Source organism: Dendrobium catenatum, unplaced genomic scaffold, assembly GCF_001605985.2.
Source record: "Dendrobium catenatum unplaced genomic scaffold, ASM160598v2 original_scaffold_27042, whole genome shotgun sequence".
Taxonomy (NCBI): domain Eukaryota; kingdom Viridiplantae; phylum Streptophyta; class Magnoliopsida; order Asparagales; family Orchidaceae; genus Dendrobium; species Dendrobium catenatum.
Window position 1 is genome coordinate 242,017 of NW_021345501.1, and position 24,965 is coordinate 266,981.

The following is a 24,965-nucleotide window of genomic DNA, read 5'->3' on the forward strand; positions in this document are numbered from 1 at the left end:
CAATAAGGCCGTACGCTAATGAGTGACACCCTCTCTCAAAATGATGGCGTGCTCCTGCTCCCTCTGCGGCGGCAATCCCTGAGGTGGCTGAAACACTTCTTAGAACTACTGAATCAGCGGCTGTATGGAGAGGGGTATGTCCCCTCTCTCTTCCAATCTAGCTCCCTCCAAACTATGCAGCTCCACCAAATATCCTCTATCTTCCAACTGTATATCCCTCGCCATAGTTTTAAGAGAAATAATGGATTTGTATAGCCCTGCATCTCCCCTAATCACCACCTTCCTTCCATTTACGATTATTCCATCGTGAGTGCTCCCCAATTCACTTTGGTGTCTCCCAAAGTCTACAAACATTTCATCCCCATGATGACATTTATAATCCAAGCTCCAGTGGAAGAAAATCTTCCCTCACCTGAATCCCCTGGATAGTCAGTAGCACTCCTCTGCAAATCCCCTGGCCTCTCCACCTTCCTCGTACCCATTATCACCCCATAACAACTGGTATCCATCAATCTGGCCTCATTTAGTCGACAACCTGAGTGGAAATGAAATTGTGAGTAGCCCCACTATCAATCAGCACCACCACCTCTTTGTCCTATGTCTCCCCCTTCACCTTCATAATATGATTCATAGTGAATCCTACCATTGAGTTCAGGGAAACATCAGTCATATCCAAATGCAACTTCTCTTCCATCTCCTCCTCTGTCTCCCCCTCACCTCCCTCAATTTCTTTGTCATCACATACGGTGAAAACCTAAAGAGTTCAGTCCTTGCACCGATGCCATGGTGTATACTTTTCATCGCACCTGAAGCACAACCCCTTAACCCTCTTCTCCTGCATCTCTTTTTCTATGAACACTTGAAATTTCTCCCACTCCCTCCTACTGTCTTCTCCTTAGTGGTCTCCCGACTCCCTCCTGTTGCAGGACCTTTAGGTGCTAGATGGGTGGTCGTCATCCTGTAAATGTCTCGTGCTGCTACTCCCGGCTCCCCTCTCCAGATTTCTCTGATTTTTAACCAACTGGGCCAACTTCATGGCCTCCCCCAAGTTATGAGGCATGAGAACCTTCATTGTTGCTTGAATCTTCTCCTTCAACCCCTTCATGAAATTCCCCTCCAATACCGTATCTGATAATCACTCCACCCTGCTGGCTATGTGCTCAAATCGCTCCCGGTAGTCTGCTACTGATCCCTCCTATGTCAGAGCAAAGAACTGCTAATAGAAATCTCCTCCCTGGTCGATTTGGAAGCGTTCTATTATGCAGTCCTTGAATTCCCTCCAGTTCCTGACAGGTCTTCTCGTGTCTCTCAACTGATACCATAACAGAGCCTTTCCTTCTAAGTACAAGCCTGCCGCTGTCAACTTCTCCTCCTCTGTCAGTCCATTGACGGCGAAGTATTGTTCCACCTTATAAATCCATCCATACGCATTTTCTCCTTCAAATATGGGCACCTTCAACTTCCTAACCTTCTGATCGCCATCATTCCCCTTTATTCTTCCAATTTCAGAATTCATGCTTTTCCCTTCCACCCCTTTTGCCACGGAAGCCGCCGTTTAGTTTTTGATTTCCAACATTTTCTTCATTATGTCCCGGAAATTGGCTACTTATCCTTCCATGAAAGAAATCTTTTCCTCCACCATTGTCTTGATTTGATTCATCTCCCCTTCAAGCCTTTCTTTCAAAGCATCCACCTTCTTGGCCGCCATCACTATCCGGAGTTTGTAGATTCACAAAATCTAAATTTGGGACTTCAAAAATAGAAATTTTCCTCTTTTCCAAACCAAAAACCACTGAAATTTGCCGAAAATAGCCCTTCACCAGTCCCAATACTTGTTTTGATACCAATTTGATAGAAAATACATGAGTTCGCAAGTAATCCTATCGGATTTACTTGAGTTCGCATGCAACCCTAATAATAATTGGTTCAAAACAACGAGAAAAATAAGAAAAAAATTGGACAAATCAATCTAGAAACGACAGATTGCGATAGTGAAAACAAAGCAAAGCAAAACTCAACGCAAGATACAATCGATCCTCAATTTGAGAGAAGGATTGTCTCTCTCAAATCTCTAGACAAGAGAGTCTAGAGCCCAAGTCGCAAAGAAATCCTAATGTCAATCAATCAAAACATAACCCCCCCTTAATCCTCTCATGCTCTTTAATACAAAAGCTTTCCTAATCTAATTTTCCTCCCAAGCCCTAGCCACCCCCTCCTTTTCAATTTAAATTCAAGTGGACAAGTGGGGCCCACCCTTTTGGCGGACAAAACCAAGGGAGGCGGACTGCTTCCGCCTCATGTAGAACAACTGAGCCGACCCTTGGGCCGGCTGGGCCAGTTCACCCTGAACCGGCCTAACATAAGCTCAATGGAATGTGTAGGTGCAGGCAAGCACATTCATAATGAAGGAAGGGACAATGGATAAGCACAAGCAATGTGGGGTAAAAATGTGTAAGAAACATTGGCAAGACAATAAGCACCCGTGAGCATGAATAAGTGCGATGCTGAGTGTATGAGATAATGGACATGCATGAGTAGAAGAGAGGGTGCATAGCCTGAGAGAGCAAGCGAGGGTGTGAAGGCAAGAACAAGAGGGATAGAAAAGGGAGAATTGGGTCTAGGGTTGAGATTTACGTTGCTCTGATGCTATGTTGAAAGGAAGAGAACTATGTTATGACTTATTAATTAATTAGACTCAAGGCTTTGAAAATCGGACCGGACAATGAACCAGAAAAAGAAGATGTTAGCGGTTCGATGGTTCGACCGAGGTCGAACCGGGGTCATAATAAATAATTATTATATTTAAAAAATAACCCAATATTTAATTTTATCATAGGATAAAAAATCTATAAGTTTATAATTGGCAATATTTGGTCTTCATTTGAGACAATGTGTTGGCTATTCTCATATAATGTAATAGAAAAGGTAGTTGTAGCCTGTAGCTAGAGTTCTGTTTCATATAATATAACATAAAAGGTAGTTGTAGCTAGAGTTCTGTGACTTTTGTCCACGTCGCTATCCTAGAGTACTTCTCCGACATCTTCTCAGCTTTCATCCTTATATCCGTCTTTTTCCTCCCAGCAAAAAAAAGCGACATCAAGCTCCCAGCTTTTATCCGACGAACTGTTACCCGATGGCGCCACTCTCGTCTCCTACGGCGGCATGGCGTGGCAGAGCTCGATTTCTTTTCTCCAGAAACTCTACCAACAGCTATGTCGGTATTTGGTACCACGACTACTCCGCCTCCTTGCAGTCGAATAGATCCACAGCGGAGCTATTCCACAGCGGCATGAATCGGGCTCGACCTCATCACCAACGTGAATAAGGCGGGAGACGTCGGGGAAGAAGATACGTCCGAATGAAATGATTTATACGACGGGCCGGTTATCAGAAACCGGGACCTGTTCGACGGTTGGGCTGTCGAACCGCCGGTTCGAGCGGTTCAATACCGGTTTTGTGCGAAACCGGTTTTAACATGAACCGTAACCGGCCGGCCGGCCGGTTCGTGGACCAACCGGTTGAACCGGCCGGTCCAGTCCGATTTTAAAAGCATTGAGAAGAATATCTATATATAGGAAACTACAACAGATATAAAAGGTAGGAAAATATCCTCAATTCTAAAGATATACAAACATAACTAGAAGTCTAGAATTACAACTCTTGTTAATCAGGTAATAAGTACTTTCCTGCTACTTACAAACAATATATGTGGATAAATGCATAAACTCAATAAAACTACTCACACTGCTTGGGAAATGACTCAACTAATTCTTAATCATATATTCAGATTTTCAGAAGATGCTAAGTAATCTACATATAAAAATAGATAGAGTCAGATGTCCAACTAAACAACTAATAAGTAACTTCGTATAGCATTGTTTATTATCTTGTCCTTCCCGACAGAGTATGTGTAAACACAATAAAACCACTACATTGCTTGAGCAATGCTCAAGCTAGTTCTTGATCATATATTATGATTTAGAAGATGCTAAACAATCAATATTCTGAACAAGCGAATCTATTTCTGATAAGATGAAAGTATACTCATGGTTCGAATGCCAAGATTTCATGTAGAAAACTCACAGCTACCAAAGGCGCATTTTCTACTTATTTGTTTTGCTACTTAGAACAAATTAAGGTGTCAAATAGAGAATAACTGGGTTGAAGATCTCTGTCTAGTATAAATACAATAACAGCTATAATGAAATTTAAAATGATATAAACCATGAACTCATGAAAACTCACAGTGGAACCAACAGTTTTGCTCCAAGATTCTCCCAAGTAAGCAAGATCTCCACTACAAACAAGGTGTGTATCATGAAAAGCTGAACAATTAAGGACTCTGACAACATCCCTTCCTCCTACCATGTGTTTTCCTGCCAAAATCCTTAGCAGAGTAGTCTTGCCTGCAGTGTGCATAAAATAGATAATAATTGAATTAATATTCAAGTGGACAAGTGGGGCCCACCCTTCTGGCGGACAAAACCAAGGGAGGCGGACTGCTTCCGCCTCTTGTAGAACAACTGAGCCGGCCCTTGGGCCGGCTGGGGCCGGGGTGGGGCCCACCCTTCTGGCGGACAAAACCAAGGGAGGCGGACTGCTTCCGCCTCTTGTAGAACAACTGAGCCGGCCCTTGGGCCGGCTGGGCCGGTTCAGGGTGAACCGGCCTAACATAAGCTCAATTGAATGTGTAGGTGCAGGAAAGCACATTCATAATGAAGGAAGGAACAATGGATAAGCACAAGCAATGTGGGGTAAAAATGTGTAAGAAACATTGGCAAGACAATAAGCACACGTGAGCATGAATAAGTGCAATGCTGAGTGTATGAGATAATGGACATGCATGAGTAGAAGAGAGGGTGCATAGGCTGAGCGAGTATGCGAGGGTGTGAAGGCAAGAACAAGAGGGATAGAAAAGGGAGAATGGGGTCTAGGGTTGAGATTTACCTTTCTCTGATGCTATTTTGAAAGGAAGAGAACTATGTTATGACTTATTAATTAATTAGAATCAAGGCTCTGAAAATCGGACCGGACAATGAACCGGAAAAAGAAGAGGTTAGCGGTTCGATGGTTCGACCGAGATCAAACCGGGGTCGAACAGGATGACGTAATAAATAATTATTATATTTAAAAAATAACCCAATATTTAATTCTATGATAGGATAAAAAATTTATAAGTTTATAATTGGCAATATTTGGTCTTCATTTGAGACTGTGTTGGCTATTCTCATATAATATAATAGAAAAGGTAGTTGTAGCCTGTAGCTAGAGTTCTGTTTCATATAATATAATAGAAAAAGTACCTGTAGCCTGTAGCTAGAGTTCTGTTTCATATAATATAATATGAAAAGGTAGCTGTAGCTAGAGTTCTGTGACTTTTGTCCACGCCGCTATCCTAGAGTACTTCTCCGACATCTTCTCAGCTTTCATCCTTATATCCGTCTTTTTCCTCCTAGCAACAAAAGCGACATCAAGCTCCCATCTTTTATTCGATGAACCGTTACCCGATGACGCCACTCTCGTCTCCTACGGCGGCATGGCGTGGCAGAGCTCGATTTCTTTTCTCCCGTAACTCTGCCAACAGCTATGTCGGTATTTGGTACCACGACTACTCCGCCTCCTTGTAGTCGAATAGATCCACAGCGGAGCTATTCCACAGCGGCATGAATCGGGCTCGATCTCATCACCAACGTGAATCAAGCGGGAGACGTCGGGGAAGAAGATACGTCCGAATGAAATGATTTATACGACGGGCCGGTTATCAGAAACCGGGACCTGTTCGAAAGTTGGGCGGTCGAACCGCCGGTTCGAGCAGTTCAATACCGGTTAATGAGAAACCGGTTTTAACATGAACCGTAACCGGCCGGTCGGCCGGTTTGCGGTCCAACCGGTTGAACCGGCTGGTTCGGTCCGATTTTAAAAGCAATGAGCAGAATATCTATATATAGGAAACTAGAGCAGATATAAAAGGTAGGAAATAAATAGGAAAATATCCTCAATTCTAAAGATATACAAACATAACTAGAAGTCTAGAATTACAACTCTTGTTAATCAGGTAATAAGTACTTTCCTGCATTGTTGTTTCGTATCCTGTACTTACAAACAATATATGTGGATAAATGCATAAACTCAATAAAACTACTCACACTGCTTGGGAAATGACTCAACTAATTCTTAATCATATATTCTGATTTTCAGAAGATGCTAAGTAATCTACATATAAAAATAGATAGAGTCAGATGTCCAACTAAACAACTAATAAGTAACTTCGTATAGCATTGTTTATTATCTTGTCCTTCCCGACAGAGTATGTGTAAACACAATAAAACCACTACATTGCTTGAGCAATGCTCAAGCTAGTTCTTGATCATATATTATGATTTAGAAGATGCTAAACAATCAATATTCTGAACAAGCGAATCTATTTTTGATAAGATGAAAGTATACTCAAGGTTCGAATGCGAAGATTTCATGTAGAAAACTCACGGCTACCAAAGGCGCATTTTCTACTTATTTGTTTTGCTACTTAGAACAAATTAAGGTGTCAAATAGAGAATAACTGGGTTGAAGATCTCTGTCTAGTATAAATACAATAACAGCTATAATGAAATTTAAAATGATATAAACCATGAACTCATGAAAACTCACAGTGGAACCAACAGTTTTGCTCCAAGATTCTCCCAAGTAAGCAAGATCTCCACTACAAACAAGGTGTGTATCATGAAAAGCTGAACAATTAAGGACTCTGACAACATCCCTTCCTCCTACCATGTGTTTTCCTGCCAAAATCCTTAGCAGAGTAGTCTTGCCTGCAGTGTGCATAAAATAGATAATAATTGAATTAATTAGCTGTAGAGAACCAAATCAGAAATTAAAAACACATATATATTTGGAGAGGATGATGATTTGCAAGCTGAAGTAAAGTATCAAAAGAGAAGTGTGAAAAGACATGTCCTCATAATAGAAATTTTAAAAGTGAATAATGAAATTTGTTGATTGAATGTATTTAATAGCTCGAATATGGTATATAACCAAATTGCTGAGAGATCTAGATGGCGACTATCATAAATCATTGAAATTCAGTATATCGTTACGATGTCACACTGAGCTAGACTAGATTCTATGGTTGATTTTCAATTTTATTCCAACTTTAATTTGTTTTTATATCAGATGGAATTTATATTATTTTGTGTGATTGGTTCTGTGCTTTAGGTCCATCATTATTGTTATCGATTGTTTGAGGCATTTCATGCAAATTGCAATGACGGTAATCTGATATTTTGGGTTTACGATTTACAATAAATAAGCCAAATATATGTTGGACAATTTCTATAAACCAAAGAGTGCTGTAAAACTGACACCATGGAATCCTATTATCTCCCTGCATTATCTTATTTGGGTACATCTCTATCCCAACAACCTCTCCTGCCACCCTAAGATCAAAGCTTGCAGATTACCCTCCATCTAAAATGTTCGGTCACATCGACCTCTCTCTCCAAAACTGCCAGACAAGTAGATCAAAAGTACCTTCGTGCTTCAGTGCAATCATTTTTTGTATTGAAGTGGGTTCTTGCACATCTCAAAGAACATGCAGAAAGAAGCTTCCAACTGAAAGATATCACCATCCTTTGAATCAATTCATTGTCAACATTTACTAAACCAAAAACCACTTCCAAATGCATCACCTCCACAAACCACCCCCAAAACATATTACTGCTCGCTTTAAAGTCGTCTAATAAGTGTTCCATAGTTACTACAATCATCTGACACCTGCGACTGTTAAAGCTTTTGACCTTATTAATGTTAGGACTGAAGCAATAGTGTAAGAATTCCTAACTATAATCTCTCCTTGAAGTTGATTGTCAAACCCCTAGAGTTTAGAGTAGGCGTAGGTTGCATTATTAATCAAGAAAGTCATCCTACTGCTTGCTTTCATGAATGGTTGATTGAGACAATGGTATTTTCTTTTTTACTTAGATCATCAAGCCTCAAGCTATTTATGGTCCCACGAGAAACTAAATGAATGCTAAGTAAATTATTTAACTTTAAAAATATGTTTCTTTTAGTGAAGCATCAATTTGGATTTGAAAATAAAGTAGTTAATTCTTTAAGAAAAACTTATATAATTTTAAATTCTTTATAGACGGATTAAGGAAGAATTCTTAACATGTCCTAACTTTAGTACATCTTATGCGTTTAGGATATGAACCATATATATTCCCCATATTGATTTATTTGTTATTGTTCACAGTAGCGGATCCATAGTGGGAGCCCTGCCCCCCATTAACCAATAAAAGCTCACAACATACAGGCAATAAAGATCCACAACCTACAACAATTTATTTTTAAAAATATATATTTTATTATTAAAGGAAAAGGAGTTGTTGCTGAGGATCGAATCCGGAACTTCTAGGTTCATTAATTAGCACTAAAGGCTTGATGTTGTTGTTGTTGTTGTATTAAAATAAATATTGATATTCTTGAAAGATTAAAATGTTATTTTACTATGGATTATTAAATAGAAAGTCAAAGAAATCATCTAAAAAAGATTAAGGGTATTTAAAAATCATCAATGTGTGCTCACTAATAAGAATTTAGAATTTCTGCCTGTGCACCTGATTGTTCACTTTTTAAAGGCGTCAATTAATGTATCCCTCATACTTCCTCATAAGATTTTCTAGTATTGGAGTTGAATGCTAAAGATATAGTCAATTAAATTGGAAATGGCAAGAACATCTATGCTAAGCCCTATCAGCAAATGCCAAATATTTTAGCTAGAAAAGGTTGCTAAAGAAAGATGATTTGTATACCCTTTTATTGTACCACATGTATAATGATAAGCTGTAGGACGAGTTAGCAAAGTCAGCCAATTCCTCAAGAGTAAGAGGATCCCATCTTGTTTTAAGTTAGATTTCGTGTTGGAGAAACCGAATGATGATTATTTATTGGTATTAATGCTGGAATGGCCTTGTGAACAGGAGAAAGGCTAACAATGCTTGCAAGGAAATCATGTAACATCATATTAATGCGCTTCTCCATCTATCATAGATGTTTGATGATCATATTTTGAAGGCTGAATTTCTAATGAAAGTTAGCCTTCATATCTTGAAGCTTGGTTTTCTTCAAAATTAATGATTTTTTTTTTCTTAGGTATCATCCGATCCACATGCATGAACAAAGATGTTGTAGCCTAAGAACCCAAAAAACTATAGCAATCACTAGAATTAGAGACTAAAGAGTGATTAAGAATAATTATGAAGGCAGTGTAAATAAATTCTTATTTCATCAACCTCAGAAAAAAAGATTACAACAAATTAAGCCTAGATAAACATAGAGAATAAGAAAGAAAATTGGATACAAAGATGACAACCCATTAGTGGAGTTTCTCCTAGTTCCCTTAAACAAGAAGTTTTTGCCAAAAAATGAGTCTCCTTAAAGCTCAAAGAGAACCAATGACGCCAGAGCTAATGCTAGGTTCTTTGTCATAAACTTCAGTCCATACAATAGCCAGTTAGCCACATAATTAGATAATTTGGCTTTTTATATTTTCATTAGGCCTATTACCTTTTAAGTAGCCAACAAATTACTATAAATAAGGGTTGTTGTCTGATTAATAAGATTTGAGTTGAGCTTTGTTTCATTTATGTATCCTGAAGTGTATTCAGGTGGGGGTTTCTTTCCAATGAGTTCTTAGAGTTGTGCTCAGCTACAGTCACCGGATCATTGATGAGTTGTCGAGCCCCCTCTTGTCCGGTTTCATTTGGTATCAGAGCCCAACAAGAGATCGCAAGAATGCCACCAAGAAGAGGTGGTGGCCGCCCTCTTGCTTTCCCCTTTCCACTGCAACAATCCTGGCAATGTTCTCTTTGTTGCTAAAACCAAGAGGTCTTCTTCTTGATGTAGTGCGAATTACTTCTACCAAGAAACCTTCCAACCTCCTCCTCTGTTGTCCGCAGTCTTTAACCTGAGACTTCCACCTCTCATGAACAACAAATCTACCTCCCCTCTCTAAGGTGTATACAAACTGTTGTAAGAAGTCATCCGCCACTTTTGTTCTCCAATTTAGATGGACTCCTACAAGCTTGAAATTCATACCAGCATTTAGACAGCTTGCTGCCTTTTAAATTCCAGTACAACCTACTGCCTTCCAAGGCTGAAATCAATTTTCCAGCCTTCAACCAAACCTTCCTCCAACTACACTCCAGCTTTCCAGCCACATGTAGACTCCATTTTGCTTTCCATCTTGTTGTTTCATCCACAAGATATCTTTCTTCACCTCAAGAAGACCATTGTCCACAATCTGTTATCTAGAAACTATTTCTCTGGCATTAGCACATGTTGTCCTGTCTTCTATCATCAAAGAAGTTGCAATACCTTAAAAATCTAAACCAATTGCATACTCCAAGAAGGCCTCTAATTCCTAGTCCAACCAGCGACAACCCTCCAGCCTCCATCCACCATATTCTACCTCCGCAACAAGCCAGATCTTTCCTTGACAGCAACCAAGAAAGCTTCTATCAGCATATTCTAGCCAACAAGAACCATAGAATTCTGATTCTTGGTCCAGAAATCAACAGTTAAGTAGAGCAAGAAGTGGCCTCGTCAAACTCGGCAACGACCACTTCAAGAAGCAGTGATTGAAGATATTCGATGGGAAATCACCCAACTCCAACAACGATTGTCAAGGCTCGAACGAAGTAAAGACTCAGTCCACCTAGACCAGGATTTTTTTGGCATCCGACCACAAGGCAAGTATGATTCAATTGAAGTTTATAGATCCTCTGTTCAAGCCGAATCCTTACGAACTGATGATGAGGGAGAGGGTATCTTAGAAGATCAGATCCCTTCTTCCTACAAAAACGTGATTGAAGGATCAAACCATATGTCATTCTTTGCACCATCGATCGAGTCCAACTTCGATGGGTTAAAAGATCCGTTGTTGAAATCGTATTTACACGTCTATTATAAGCTCGTATATGACATGTATAATGACGACATATTCGTTGGAATTCTTTATCTTGATCAGCCCACAAATGATGATGACGAGAGCAAGGTGGATGCCTTGCCAGAGTTATTCATGCATATCACTCCTGATAAGGCAACAAATACGCTCTCCATCATTAAGAATGGAATTGGTATGACCAAACCACATCCTAGCAATCACCTTGGTACATTCACGCAGTCTGACACAAAGTTCATGAAGGCGCCCTCTGTGGATGCTGACATTTGCATGGTTGATCCGTTTGGTGTCTGAGTTTAATTCAATTCTTGAAGAGTGCAGTTTGAAGGTGCTAATGAAGATGCATTCTAAGTTTGTCAGCTATCTCATTTGTCATCGACTCCAACTTATGTTCAAGTCTCTCCTAGATGGGGAGAATGACTCCGGGTGGATACGCAAACCGGTTTAGCCAACCAAACGTTTAGTTCAGTATATTTCTGTCTTCTAAATCTAGCATTGCAAATGTTTGAAGTAAGAACTTCCGCCATATGTTAGGTTAGAGATTCGAGTGCCAGAGGCTAGGTTAGACTACTTTTTCTATACAGATATTGAATCAGACGTATCCTCTAACAAAAAATTTCAGATTTTTGGACTATATTAGAGATTCCATTGTAAGGAAGAGGTTTACCAACCAGATCCATTAGCTCCGATGAGCAGACAGCGAGAACCAGGAGAGACCTTGAGGCTGAAGCGCGCAAAAATCGGTTGACGGCCATCGTAGGCGAACTGCATGCTCGTCACCTCGATCCCACCGCCGGATTCCGCCATTTCTCTGGCTCTTCGGCCCGCTGGCTGCCCACTCGCACGTCGAATAGATCTGACGTGCTACTCTGCCAAATGAGAAATTATTCTGTGCGTTCCAATCCCTGGTTAGGTTAATTTATTTTGTCCACCCATAGACATTAGTGATCCGAGTACGTGGCCCGGTTCTGAGGCACGTCTCGTTTGATTCTGAAATCGCGCGGATAAAAATTTTGGATTTTGCTGCCGGAAGTTATTTTTTATCGTCAAATAAGATTATTATCTTAACAAATGGTTCTTTTATCTTCAAGAAATCAAGCTCCATCATTCTTTTTTAATGTTTAGAGTATACTATAAGATTCAAATTAAGTTTATAATTTTTTATTTCATGTAAATTTAAAATTATTCACCATTTCTATTTCTCAATTATTTTAATTTCAAGACTTTGAAGGTATAAACGGCGAACCTGCATTTAGTATTCTGGGTTTCTTTGTAATTGGAATTATTTTGTGTGGAGTTCGAACACAGAGTTTTCATACACCCAATTTTACGATCTCTTTTATTACAATTGACCTTACATTTACTGTTTTGACTCCACACAAAATAATTTTTTGTTTGTAATTTTGCTTGTAAAGTTTATATATAAAGCAATGATGTATGTTACAAATCCTTGTACACGGTAATATCAAAAATCTGCTCCGGGATCGTCCAGGACGATCTGGATTGTCCTGGGACGATCAGTGGAAATTTTGCTCCAGAATGTGCCCAGTTTTGCTCCAGGTGATTTTCTGTACACATCGTCCAAGCCGATTTGGACATAATCGCGCGGATAAAAATTTTGGATTTTGCTGTTGGAAGTTATTTTTTATGGTCAAATAAGAATTGTTATCTTCACAAATGGTTATTTTATCTTCAAGAAATCAAGCTCCATTATTCTTCTTTAATGTTTAGAGTTTACTATAAGATTCAAATTAAGTTTATATATTTTTTTTATTTCATGTAAATTTAAAATTATTCACCGTTTCTATTTCTAACTAAACGTTGAAAGTTTTCAAAAATGAAAAAAAAGGTGAGACAAACATTATTTTGCATGTCTATTCTATTTAAGGCATTCGTCATAAGAATAAAGTTGAAGCATGCATAATAATCCCTAAAAATTTACCAATAAGTTTAAATCTACAGCCCCTCCCTCCAAATTAACTTCCCGATCAACCAATCTTGCAATCTTCGCACTATCCTGTAAACTTCATGTACTTCTTATTTGAAAGTTTTTAGCCTCCACGTCCTATGAGCATATCATCTCATCAAAGAATTGAACGTTATCAAAATCAATCTCCGTCTTCTTCGTCGGTTCCTCCAAAATTTTGAGGATGATTCGTGAAAAAGTTTTATTCGGTGAAAACGCTGAACTTTGAGAACCAATCGTGTGGTTTTTTTTTTTTCAAAAAAAGGAGCCCCAACTAAAATAGCAGGGTCGGGTCGTTGGGTCACACCTTAGTAAAAAAAAATCCACGTAGCTGCACAAAATAAATTAACCCAAAAAATAAATGTTAACCACATATGGAATCCGAAAGTAGAGCTACGTTCGGACTTCGCACAAAATAATACATGTTCTGCTCCATTTTCCTATAGAGGCATTTCATCGTGTTCATAGATATCTAAGAAGCGAATCTAATTTATTTTTAATATTTTTTAATCAAATACATCTTCGACGTATTGGATGTGTCAGAGGCATATTGGACGAGTATCGTATTTAATACACTTCGTACCTTTTTGAGGATAAGTGCCAGCACATCATAGGGTTATAGAAATCATAAATGATGTGGAAAAGAGAACCATCTCATGGGATAATAAGGAAATTCAAATTATAGGATTTACTAAATCCTATCTATCTGCAGCCAAACAGCCCCTAAAAATTACAATCAAAATTATCATGAAATTGTATTTACAGCAGCAGCTATTAACATTGCTTTCACTGAAAGTTGGTCTCAGCTTCTTTCTGTTTATAAGCAACACCCACAAAAAGGAGCTATTATTCTGTGCGGCACCGGACGTCCTATTAAGCACTGGGTATCCAGCGATATCGAGGGGTACCGAGCTCGGTACCAAGCAATGGGGTGACATTGCGCATTTTTATTGATCTCCGGACGCCATCTGGACTCCGCACATAATAATAAGGCCACAAAAAGGGGCAAAAAGAACACCTCCATGCCAGAACAAAATGGAAGAGAAAATGTATGTATTCACACATCACCTACCCATAATTTCCTGTATTTCTTTGGCTACCAAAATCTGTCTCTATTGACACTTAGATAGCCAGCCATCACTTTTCCTCCAGTATTTCTCATGCCATCTATTAGAAAACACCAAGTTGAGCCCAAGGCTCCAATGAAGAAATCAGCATCAGTTGCCATAAGGAAGTTAACAAGAGGATAATTGGTGCTTGTTTCTCTGCCAAGGCTGGCCTCATATGCGGCCATCGACATGTTTCCAATCTGGCGTGTTACATTTGTGTAGTAAAATTTCCAGTGAGGGTATAATCTTGTCTTGTCAATAACTTCCTGCACAAAAATTTATATTAAAAATTTTAAAAATCTTATATAAATGCAGAAACTTTGATGTTCATATAAGCATAAATAGGAAAGGCCCAAATGGTTCCTAGATTATTCGTATATGACTATTTTAGTTTCGGAATATCATATTTCTCTAATTTAATCCCTCATATATAAAAAAATAATCCCAAATGATACCTCAAAGATTAAATTATGATCAATATTATATCACAATTTCCATCAAGAACTTTTTGAGATACTATTTATCATCAATTTTAAATAATTGAGGGACTAAATTACATAAATATGATATAATTGGTTGCTTTCTTAATGCTTCTTAAAGCAGCTTTATTAAAGCAACTTTCTAGAAAGCTGCTTTAAGAAGCATTAAGAAAGCCATCCCAAACGAAGCCTAAAATGGCCAAATATGAATAGTCAGACAACCATTTTAGACTTTTTGTCAAGTATAAAGCTTAAGGAAAAATGTACCTGCATCTCTGTGGAAAGCCATATGCTGTTAAGATTAGGGAACTTTCTGCGAATTCGATCAGCAAGATGCATATAGTTTTCAAATTCAACCACCTTCATTTCACAAGCTTTATCTCCCATTCTTACATGAATGCTAAGAATTGGTCTTGGAATCCATGGTTTGTGGTTTGACCAAACAAAGTTTTCAATGTCGGAGAGAGAACTGTCCACACTTTCCTGGGTAAGTAGAAAACTGTTACAAAAAATTCTGAAAAAGGACAGAAGTGTCTACAATGATTTGAAGTGCAGAAGAATTTTATGAAATGCGCAATAAAAAAGCAAATTATTCAACCAATTCCTATAAAAGTTATGTAAAGTTCAAAACGTGGAAGACCATTCAACAAAAGTAGAACAATCCGCATAGCTTCATTAGCTATTTCTTAAAAGATACAGCATTTATTACATTTCATAAGCAATCTATACACGTTTTAACATTGAGATTTTGGTTTTGTTTGGAACGGCTTTCTTACTGCTTCTTAAAAAGGTTTTCTAACACAATTTTTAATTTTTAAACTATAAAGCTATTTTAAGAAGCACTAAGAAAGTCATCCCAAACAAAGCCTTTGTTGACATTTCCTGATTTCCTACCTATTATTGTTTCATACATGAAATAAGTTTTCCATTGAGGACATTAAGATTTCATTTGGGATTTTTATACTAAAAAGCTGCTTTAAGAAGCAATTAAAAAGCTATCTCAAACGAATTCTAAATTAACTTTTTTCAGAAACATAAGTGAACAATATCAACAAAGAATTTAGAAGCAACAAAGAGTAAACTGTCAGATTTTCATCCGTTATGGAAAATTTTGTCAGATTTTCTTCAACAAAATGTTACGACTGAGCTTTATTGTCTTCGAGGAAATGCAATATAAGTTTATTGATCAGATTTGTATTCAAAATAAGCATTTCAAGATCAACAAATCTAAGCACGGTCAAATTTTAGAATGATAATTAAGCCATATGATATGCAAACTGTGAAATGCGGAAAAGATGGGAAGTATAGCAAAGAATGGACATCATTTGAAACCTTCGGCCAACTCGGAATAGTTCTAAGAACCATTTCAGCAGCTTGCAAGCCAAAAGCTGAGTGCCGGGCTACATTAAGTAGTCTACATGTATACTCGCTTTGAAATCTCATTAGATACCGTAGTGCCTGAAAAAGAGGAATCAGCCCATACTAAGAGTAAAGCAAACAAGATAAGAGATTTTAAAAACGGTTAAAAGAATTTTTTAAAACAAAGCCATATTAAACGTTAGTGAAATTTATTATTGAAGATCATACGTAGCATCTCAATGGAACCAAAACAGTAATTGAGTTACCTCACTGGCATAAATATTCCTAACATTGGTGCTCAAATTAGTTATTGCATGAGAATGAGATTCAAAATTTATGATAATAATTTATGAAAAAACTGTGCTTCGCATTTCTCAACATTTCAAAAGCATGTTTGATTACATTTATAGCTTCTTTAAGCCATTCAACTAACCAGATGTATCTAGGGGTGTAAGTGAGTCAAGCCGGCTCGAGCTCGACTCGTTTATGGGCTCGCGAGCTGAGCTTATCGAGCTCGAGCTCAAACTGGAGCTCATTTAGTAAACAGCTCGAGTTCGAGCTTGAGCTGGCTCGGCTCGGCTCGTGAGCTCGCGAGCCGGCTCGAATAATTATTAAATTTAAATATTAAATGTTATATACATCATGCTGCAATTTTAAAGTTATATTGTGTTTTACAACCCAAAATTTTTGTGATATCTCAAATCCCGCGAGTGTATTTCAAAGTTCCCTCGTCCCTCTCTCTCTCTCTCTCTCTCTCTCTCTCTCTCTCTCTCTTCTCTTTGATAGACTAGAGACTACAACGATCTAATAAATGATGATGTAAAGTATTCATTTATTACCCCTGAATAATAAATGCCTATTATTCATTCTCTCTCTCTCTCTCTAAGTTCGGAAGGTGAACCAGAAGGCGAACCGGACTGCGCCGGAGGCTCAACGAGCAGCTCAAACTCGACTTTTGAGCTCGACTCGAGTTCGAGCTCGAGCTCAAGCTTGGTATTTGACACTCGAGTTCGCCTCGAACACCCCCTGACTCGAGCTCGACTCGACTCTTTTGCACCCCTAGATGTAACAATAGCATATTGTTCAATCCATGTATAAGAACTCATTATCAAATAAGATTCAGATTCAACAATACCTGTGCCCGCCACCAACGCCGATCCATTTTACGGTGATGCCGGAGTAAGTTTCCATCTACATCGGTTGTGGGTTGCAAATAATTCCATGGTTCACCCCACACTCTGAATGCCAATATTCATTCCAAGAAATTTTATCTGAATTCCTACTTAAGTAGACAATTTCATAAGCAACAATCTGAGAAGTGGGAACAATACCTGGGAATTCGTCCACCCCATATCTCCTTTGATGTGTAGTTATCCTTCACGGTAATGATATGATCGTCCCAAGCTTCCTTAGTCTTCATAAGTTCATTGGCACGATCCCGGCATTCTTGAGCGGCCTCAGGGAAAAAATAGCAAGACCAATGAGCATGTGATGAACCTAGTACATGAATGACGTTAATCAGGTAGACCTATGTTTCAAAATCAAACAGAAATTGTGTTAGCCAACATCAAAATTCGTGGCTGTTTGGTAGCAGGATTTAGGCCGGATTTGAGCTGGATTTGAGCGAAATCTAGCCAAACGGCCTAAAATGCAAAACCAAATATCATGGCAAACGAAATCCGGTGTAGACAGAAAATTCCGCCGATTCGCTATGAATCCTGGATTTCCGAAACCCTCTATTTTGCCGAATTTATAAAATCCATGGTACTAGAGGAAGAGTCAGCTCGGTAAATCCTGCTCTATAGCCAAACAATCATATGAGATTTAAGAGGATTTATTATGAATGTTACCAAACAGTTTTCAGGATTTAAGCCCCACAGGATTTCTAAAATACGGATTCAAAGGATTTATGAAATCCAACTTAAATCAAATCCAGGATTCTACCAAACAGCCCCTTCAAGTTAAATATTTTAAAACAGATGAGGCAGTATGGTGGGATTATCCATTGATGCTAACGAAACATCGAATATAACTTGTAAGTGGACAGAATATGACACCTTGACAGCCGCCATGGTCTGCTCTATTATAATAGCCAGTAACAAGAATCCTATTTTCATTGATGGCGATTGCAAGAAGCCCTGCCATTCCTGCTAGTTGGGCTCCTATACCAAATCCCGGAAGCCTCCACCAGTCAGCGACTAGAAAACGCAGGTTGGGTTTATTGCAGTTTTGCGGGTGCTGATGAATCCACAAGTGCCGTTGGACTAGACGGGTGAGAGGAAAATTATCCTCATCTGATCCTAAAACCTACAATAAATCAATATCATAGTGAAATTATCATGTGAGAAAATTATCAGGATAGCAGAGAAGTTATCTTTCAAGAATATTGACAGTAGTAACATTAGCTGTTCATGGAAGCAATTAAAAAATAGTAATCACACAAAATAACCACAATATTCTGATTAAGGACCACGAAATGACTTTGCTTGGATTGAAGGAAAGGCATCCAAATGAAATAGAATCCAAAAATTCTGTATGTATATTGTAAATCTGCGGCCATTGATTTGGCCTTTTCAACACTTTTTAGATTCCTCACACTCAAATGCCCAGGGTCCTAACACAACCAATATGCAATTCAATAAAATAAAATGTTTCTGAATGAAATATGGGAAGAAGAATGGAAGATCGATTTATTTAGAAATACCAGTGATACGCCAAGGACCAGATTATTTATTATGCATCAAGCCATCAGCTTTGAGTAAAACTTCTTATTTCTCATAAAAATTATCGCTCGGGTCAGAAGCCTTAAATTTGAGTAATTCTATCTAATAAAATACTATATCTTAGTAAAAAATGATACATACAACAAAATCAAATATTTGGATGAAAGGCCTTATGTTTATGTAACTAGGTCAATATTATATCTATCTAAAAAGGATAGAATTAATGACAATTGATGTGGCCCCATTTAAATATGGAACTTTATATGCCATAAAAAAGTTTTCAGATAATCAAGCACAATGTTTAATGCAATTTTCATATCTCAAAACAAAACGTATTTGAGTCAAAAACCTCAAAAATTAATCTGAGACCTAAATTCTATTTTTAGTAAATATATAATCAAGGTAATGCAGTTCAATGAGACAAACTCAATGATGCCAAGAATGCTTGGATCCAAGTCCCAATGGCCTAAATCAAGCACTCAAACATAATTGAAAAACTCTCAAAGCCATTCTCTAAATATGCATGTTTATAATCAAGTGTCTTGATAGAACAAATTTGACTAAGATCGCTCGATTATGAGTTCATTTAGACATTGAGTTATCTCGAATATGTGAAATGATAAAGTGGGGCTTATTAGAATCATCCAATGGAGTGTATAATATTCTTATAGAAATGATTATAATGCCTCTCAAACAATCTACAAATTAATCTTATTCATACACATTTGAGGACTGGGGTGAAGAGAATTTGAGGACAGAGAGAATTTTAAAGCTATAACTATTGTTTGGAACCTCCAACTCGTTCACCTTTGGGATTTCACCAATCAAGGCTTCTCCCTTTCCTTTTCTGGTCGCCAAGTTTTCTATCCGGTTAGGAGGACAATTGTGTTGACCACCTTCAAGCACTTGCTTCCAACCTTTTCACTTGTCTATCATCAATTGATGCCTTGGAATCTCTCATTTACCTCCATTCATGTTTGCTCCTTAGAACTTAAGAGTTCCCTCATTGTACTAAATCCTTTACACCCTTTCGTCACTAGTTCGCATTGTTTATCAACTACTAACAAGATCAACCCTAGGCGTTCCTAATCAGAGTTTGTTCTCCATGGTCATTTCTTCTATCATTGGTACACCTTTAACTATTGTTGTCTAAGTTGACAATCATTGGAGGCAACATAGTCACCTCCGACGTGGAGGAAAAATTACATCACTGCACTTATGCCATAATGAGGGGCGATCCCTTATTCTTACGTCTCCAAGGCATGCCTTCTATGATGTCCAAATCATCAGGACAAGTGCACCATACCATTTGCATTTCTCTGAAGGATAGGCCATCCTCCAATCATCCAACTTTTTGATGACTGCCTTATGGCACCTGTCTGTCTTCAAGCCTGTCATATGCACTACTTTCATTACCACTTTCAAAACTACCTCAAGCTATGAAGCTAAATATAAATGCTTTCTCCCCTGTCTTCTAATTGGTTCTTTGGACACTATCCAAACTTGAACTCATGTATGAAAAGGAGTCCTCAATCTCCCTTCTTCCTCTTTTATCCCTCACCTTATGACACCATCGGATAAGATGAGGTGGACCATCCTTGTAAGTTGTACAAAGCACATTTTATAATGGACTCCTCCTCTTATTGCACTATATACATAAGCCACAAAGATGAACGAAGAACAACTTAGCCTTGGCATGTTCCTTCCTTCCTCTTACTTCCTCTTTTTCATAAGGTCACCTCACTTACCCTTCAAAGGCCAACTGGCACTACCTCCAATAACCACTCGATGTCCTCACTAACTCGAATGTTTTTATACTTTATCTCCTTCCTTTGGCCAAAAGTATCTCAAGTTACATGCTTGATCCTCATTGTCTACCTTTTCTCCTTAGACTCCCACCTCTTTCTCCCATATGGCATCAACCCAATGACGAACTTATTTCTATCATTCAAAACCATTGAATGGCATCATTATCTTCCCTTGCTTGTCAACCGACGCAACCCATCATCACTCTTTCTCCAACATAGGCGCCTACCATCATAGTCAAATAATGTTGATGACCATCGCCGCCCGTCCATCATTGACTAAAACCAATATATAACCATATTTTCAAAAACTAACACCAGGAATTAACATTTATCATCCTACATAGACCAACATTGCCCATACTCCATCATCCGTTAACACTAAAAGCCATTTATGCCCGTCTTTTGACACCTTTTGTTGATCATGCCAACATCCATAATATTTTCCACTGGTTATTCTCCAATATCATCATTAACCACAACAAACATCCATCACCATCCATAGTCTATGCATCAATATTGTTATGTCCAACATTCTCATTTTCACTTCTAATGTTGCCTTCGTCAATCTCAAAGAGAGGCGAATCATTGTAGTTCCTACATAAAATGGAATTGTTTTAACTACACCGGACCACATGATTTTTCTTTTCTCACACTTTCTACTTAAAAATCTTGTCACCACGTGTTTTGGGCTATTTATTTGTATGCATATGAGGTTCTTGTAAAACTCTAAGAAGAGAAAACTTGATATCTATTATTATGAATGTTCTGGCACACAACAGAACTATTTGGAGAGTGTCGTATTTCACATTCCTCTTTATCTACTTCACCAAGTAATGAGTAAGATAAGAAATAAATTTATGTAATCTCTTTACAAATTAGAGTTTTACCAAACATACTACTTAATCAAAAAGTTGGAAGCACAGTAGATTCTACAAACGTTCATGAAAATTTGACATACCCAAGGAGGACTGGCATTTTGGAATGCTGCCTGGAGCTTCTGTTCCTCTGAAGGGAAAGCAACTCTAAACAACTCCAGGCCTAATTTCCCCTTCCATAATGGCCATCGAGGCAAGCTTCCATTTTCTCCACGCATATCAAGAATTTTATTGATTTCTACATTCATTTTGCAGTCCTCCACATAAGGAGGTCTAGGCAAACTTGTTCTATTTGGCCCTCTGTTGAAGAACTCTCCATAGGAGTCCTTTGAGTCATCAAGCACGGCAGTCCAAGCAGAGTATAGCAAAGCTGTTTTATTCACATCACTTGGTTGATTAGAGCCCTCAAACTTTGCGGAATTTCCAGTATCTTTGCTCGAAAAATCACATCCAGCATTTTTATCAACTTCTGCAGCAATCACATGTTGAATCTTGTCGTTAGTTAGATTGCACAATAGGATAAGCATATAGATCATTCTGATAATACTTCTGTAGTAAATGATGATGAATAAAGCCTAACACTGAAATTGGAAATTCAGTTTCCTCATCTAAAAAACAATATTTCGGAAATTGTACAAATATAAATATATAAATTTGCTAGCTTATCAGTCAAAACTTAAGTAGTTTTCCTCGCAAAACTATAGGCGTTTTAATAATTAGAAACCCATAACTCACCAGGTTTTGAGTCTACTTAAAATCAACTTGAGTCTTTAACAGTCAAAAAAAGCCATTCTATGCTAACTGAACTTTGTGCAGCTCGTCACAGTTTGGTTTGCAAACACATATAACATCATTCTATGAAATATAATTTGTTTTGTTTAGTACTTCTGTGAATTTACTTCGATTTCATATTTTAATTGGAAGCATTTTTTTGAAAAAAAAAATATTGTTTTATAAAACAGATTTTTAGTATAAAATTTTTTTGAGTTAAAAAAATTTTTACTAGAAAATTGTTTTAGAAAGCAGCAAGAAAGTTATCCCAAATGGTAAGCATAATACGGTTACCTAAACTGAAGGAGGAGCTTGAATTTGTAGAATCTGCTGCAAGAGAATTCGTAAATCCAATTCCAAATTCCGCAGCCTTGTAGGGATTGAAAGCAAACAGAAACAGATAAGCAATGCAAATCCCACAAAAGAATCCCAGAACCCACGTTTTGCACTGTAATGAGGCGCTCATCTGCACAGCTCTCTGAGAAATAATCCTCTCCAAGCTTTTCTGTGGTGTAGGTTCCATTCCTGTCCCTTCTTCTTCTCTACTTTCCCCAAACCCCTTCAATAAATCCACAGAGAAATCCTCTCTACCAATTTCCCAAACTCCTCATCAATTCCGATTAGTTCTTCCCTCCAACAAGTTCAATTATGCTGCATGCATTCAGTCATCTTCTACACCTGGAAAATCTGTGAATTCATGGAACCTATCTCCACTCCCCCTCTTAAATGAACCTAACTCACCTGCTTCCACCTGTAAATCACATGATGGTTTCCCTTTTCTCAGCAACATTGCATAAAACACGAAATCTTTCTAAAATAAAAGAAGAATCACAGCACAGTAAATATATTAACATTAGACATCATTAAAACATGTTCTTATCATTGCAAAAAAAGTTCACAAAACCTCGAGAAGAAAAGAGCACTTCTGCATGCAATTAGAAAGACAGGGTAAGGAAGACGACATCTCTTATTAAGCAGGGAGCAATCATCACCGATCTGAGACATCTCTTGTTGTTACTTCATGCAGGAAAGAAAGACGACAGAGCAAGGAGGAAAACAGAGAATCACCTGCCATCGGTACCTTTACTTCCTCTGTTCTGGCAGCTTCAATGCAGGAAAGTTCCTTCAAACCCCACAATGCTGCAAAGAAGAAAAGAGAGAGAGAGAGAGAGAGAGAGACAGGAGGTGCGTACAGTGGCGGTAGGAACTGAGCAATTATTATGTATGATGAGTAATTGAGCAAGGTAGTTACAGAAAAAATTTTATCTAAAAATATTCTCATTAAAATTTATTTATAATATATTCTTAAATTATTGTGTTCGCCATTAAAAAAAATCATAAAATTAAGTTAAGTTGATATAGAGATGAGGATGCTCCAATAGATGACGGCTTTACATTTAGAGAATACAAAATGAGTATTGTTGCGTCCTGGGCGGTAGAGAAATAAATAGTTTAATTGTACGAAAATCCAGCACACAATCAGATAAGAAAGAGAGTGTAACATTCATAAGAGATACCAAAGTTTTTAGGTTCATGAAATTTGAAGTAGCTCTAGTGGCAGATAAAATTGGAGTGAGCCGTCTTAGATGATTTGCTCACATAAAGTGTTGGTCTTTGATGGAGATTATTATGTCCAGATGTATTTGGATGCTAATTTGGATGCGCAACCAGTATATTGGGTGACATGACACGTCCGAACTGATCTTCTAAATCGTCTAGACATCACACCTAATAATTTTTCTTTTTAATGACCCGATTAGAAGATGTAGATGTATCATTTATTAGATCAGGCATATATTAAGAAAGATAGAAGCATACCTAAAAAATTTTGTTATAAAATAATAATGATAATTCTTTTTTTGCAAGTTTTGGGTTTTTAAAAAAATAAATAAATAATAAATAATGATGATTTTTTTTATTAGATTTAAATGAAAAGTTGATTTACGTTGCTACATAGCTTCATTTTGTTGTAGTATATTTTTAAATTATTATATTTATTTTAAAATAAATATAATATAAATTATTCTAATTTATTTTTGAGGTAAATCGTCATCATCTGCCACCATTACCACGCCATTGATCAAAATTGCCACGACAGTTGCCACTACCGCTTCCACTTGTTGCTAGCTATCATCGTCTGACCACTGCAGCCTTCACCGTCAGTCGTTAACAACCACCTCCGTCAGTCGTTAGTCACCACCATATTTAAATTTTACACTACAATCATTTTACTTAAAAAAATCATTTATCTTAATTTTGTTTACACTCATCCAATCAACTCAAAAGTATTCCTTTTATGATGTATTCATTTTTTTACCAAATCAAACAACCTCATAATATTATAAGTTATATTCATATTAAAATATATAAACATAATTATTAAATTACTATTTAGGTCTCATTTGATAGAGCTATTGATGCTGAAAAAAATAATTTAAAAAGTATTTTAAGGAAAATAGCTATAGCTAAAAGCTCATAGCTTTATTTGAATAACCAATTGTTTGCATGTTTTTTGGAACTAAAAAATGGTTTATTTTTTATTATTAAAGAGTAACATATTAATATATTAGTTAAAGTCATTTCACATTGTTTCTATATTTATATCATAAAAAATTTAAAATTTTAATTATTTTATGTGAAGTTAAACAAAATGTTTTATGTTGTTTGATTACAATATAAGAGTGTAAGCGAGTTAACTCATAAGTCGACTTAATAAGCTCAATTACATAATCATGTTCAAGCAAGGGCGGATTTAAGCTGGGGGCCGTGGGGGCACGGGCCCCCACTGGATGTGCGAGCAATGTCTAATTAATACTATTATTACTCTTTAATTACGGCCTAAAGCAAATTATTAATATTAGATATTTTTCCGTCATCCTCATTCGCACCCGTCTTACCCAAAAAAAAAAAAAAAC

The 24,965-nt window shown here is 37.5% G+C and overlaps 2 protein-coding genes across 5 annotated transcripts in view; both read right to left on the bottom strand.

The window, feature by feature from the left end:
• The window catches only part of LOC110112849 (ABC transporter I family member 19), a 22,334-nt gene extending 10,458 nt beyond the window's left edge, over positions 1–11,876 (bottom strand). Inside the window, exons 1-2 of one of the 3 annotated variants that reach the window (XM_020845199.2) lie at positions 11,632–11,876; positions 6,649–6,809 (exon numbers count right to left, since the gene is read on the bottom strand). In XM_020845199.2, the coding sequence (XP_020700858.1) occupies positions 6,649–6,809; positions 11,632–11,767 (297 nt within the window). In that variant the 5' untranslated portion in view covers positions 11,768–11,876. Of the gene's footprint in view, positions 1–4,245; positions 4,403–6,648; positions 6,810–11,627 lie in introns of those variants that run through there. The other 2 variants (XM_020845200.2, XM_020845201.2) reach the window with 2 other exon arrangements.
• Positions 11,877–13,645: 1,769 nt separating this feature from the next.
• On the bottom strand, positions 13,646–23,274 carry LOC110112857. 2 transcript variants are annotated; one of them, XM_020845231.2, is made up of 10 exons: positions 23,119–23,219; positions 22,955–23,046; positions 22,345–22,801; positions 21,363–21,748; positions 17,931–18,180; positions 17,205–17,370; positions 17,009–17,111; positions 15,847–15,972; positions 14,782–14,997; positions 13,646–14,301 (listed from the first exon to the last, which is right to left on the bottom strand). In XM_020845231.2, exons 3-10 carry the CDS (start codon positions 22,571–22,573, stop codon positions 14,023–14,025), a joined length of 1,755 nt encoding a protein of 584 aa, XP_020700890.1. In that variant the 5' UTR covers positions 22,574–22,801; positions 22,955–23,046; positions 23,119–23,219; the 3' UTR covers positions 13,646–14,022. The 2 variants fall into 2 exon arrangements, with proteins under 2 accessions (XP_020700890.1, XP_020700884.1); XM_020845225.2 differs by lacking the exon at positions 22,955–23,046 and having other exon boundaries at positions 23,119–23,274.
• Positions 23,275–24,965: the final 1,691 nt, after the last annotated feature.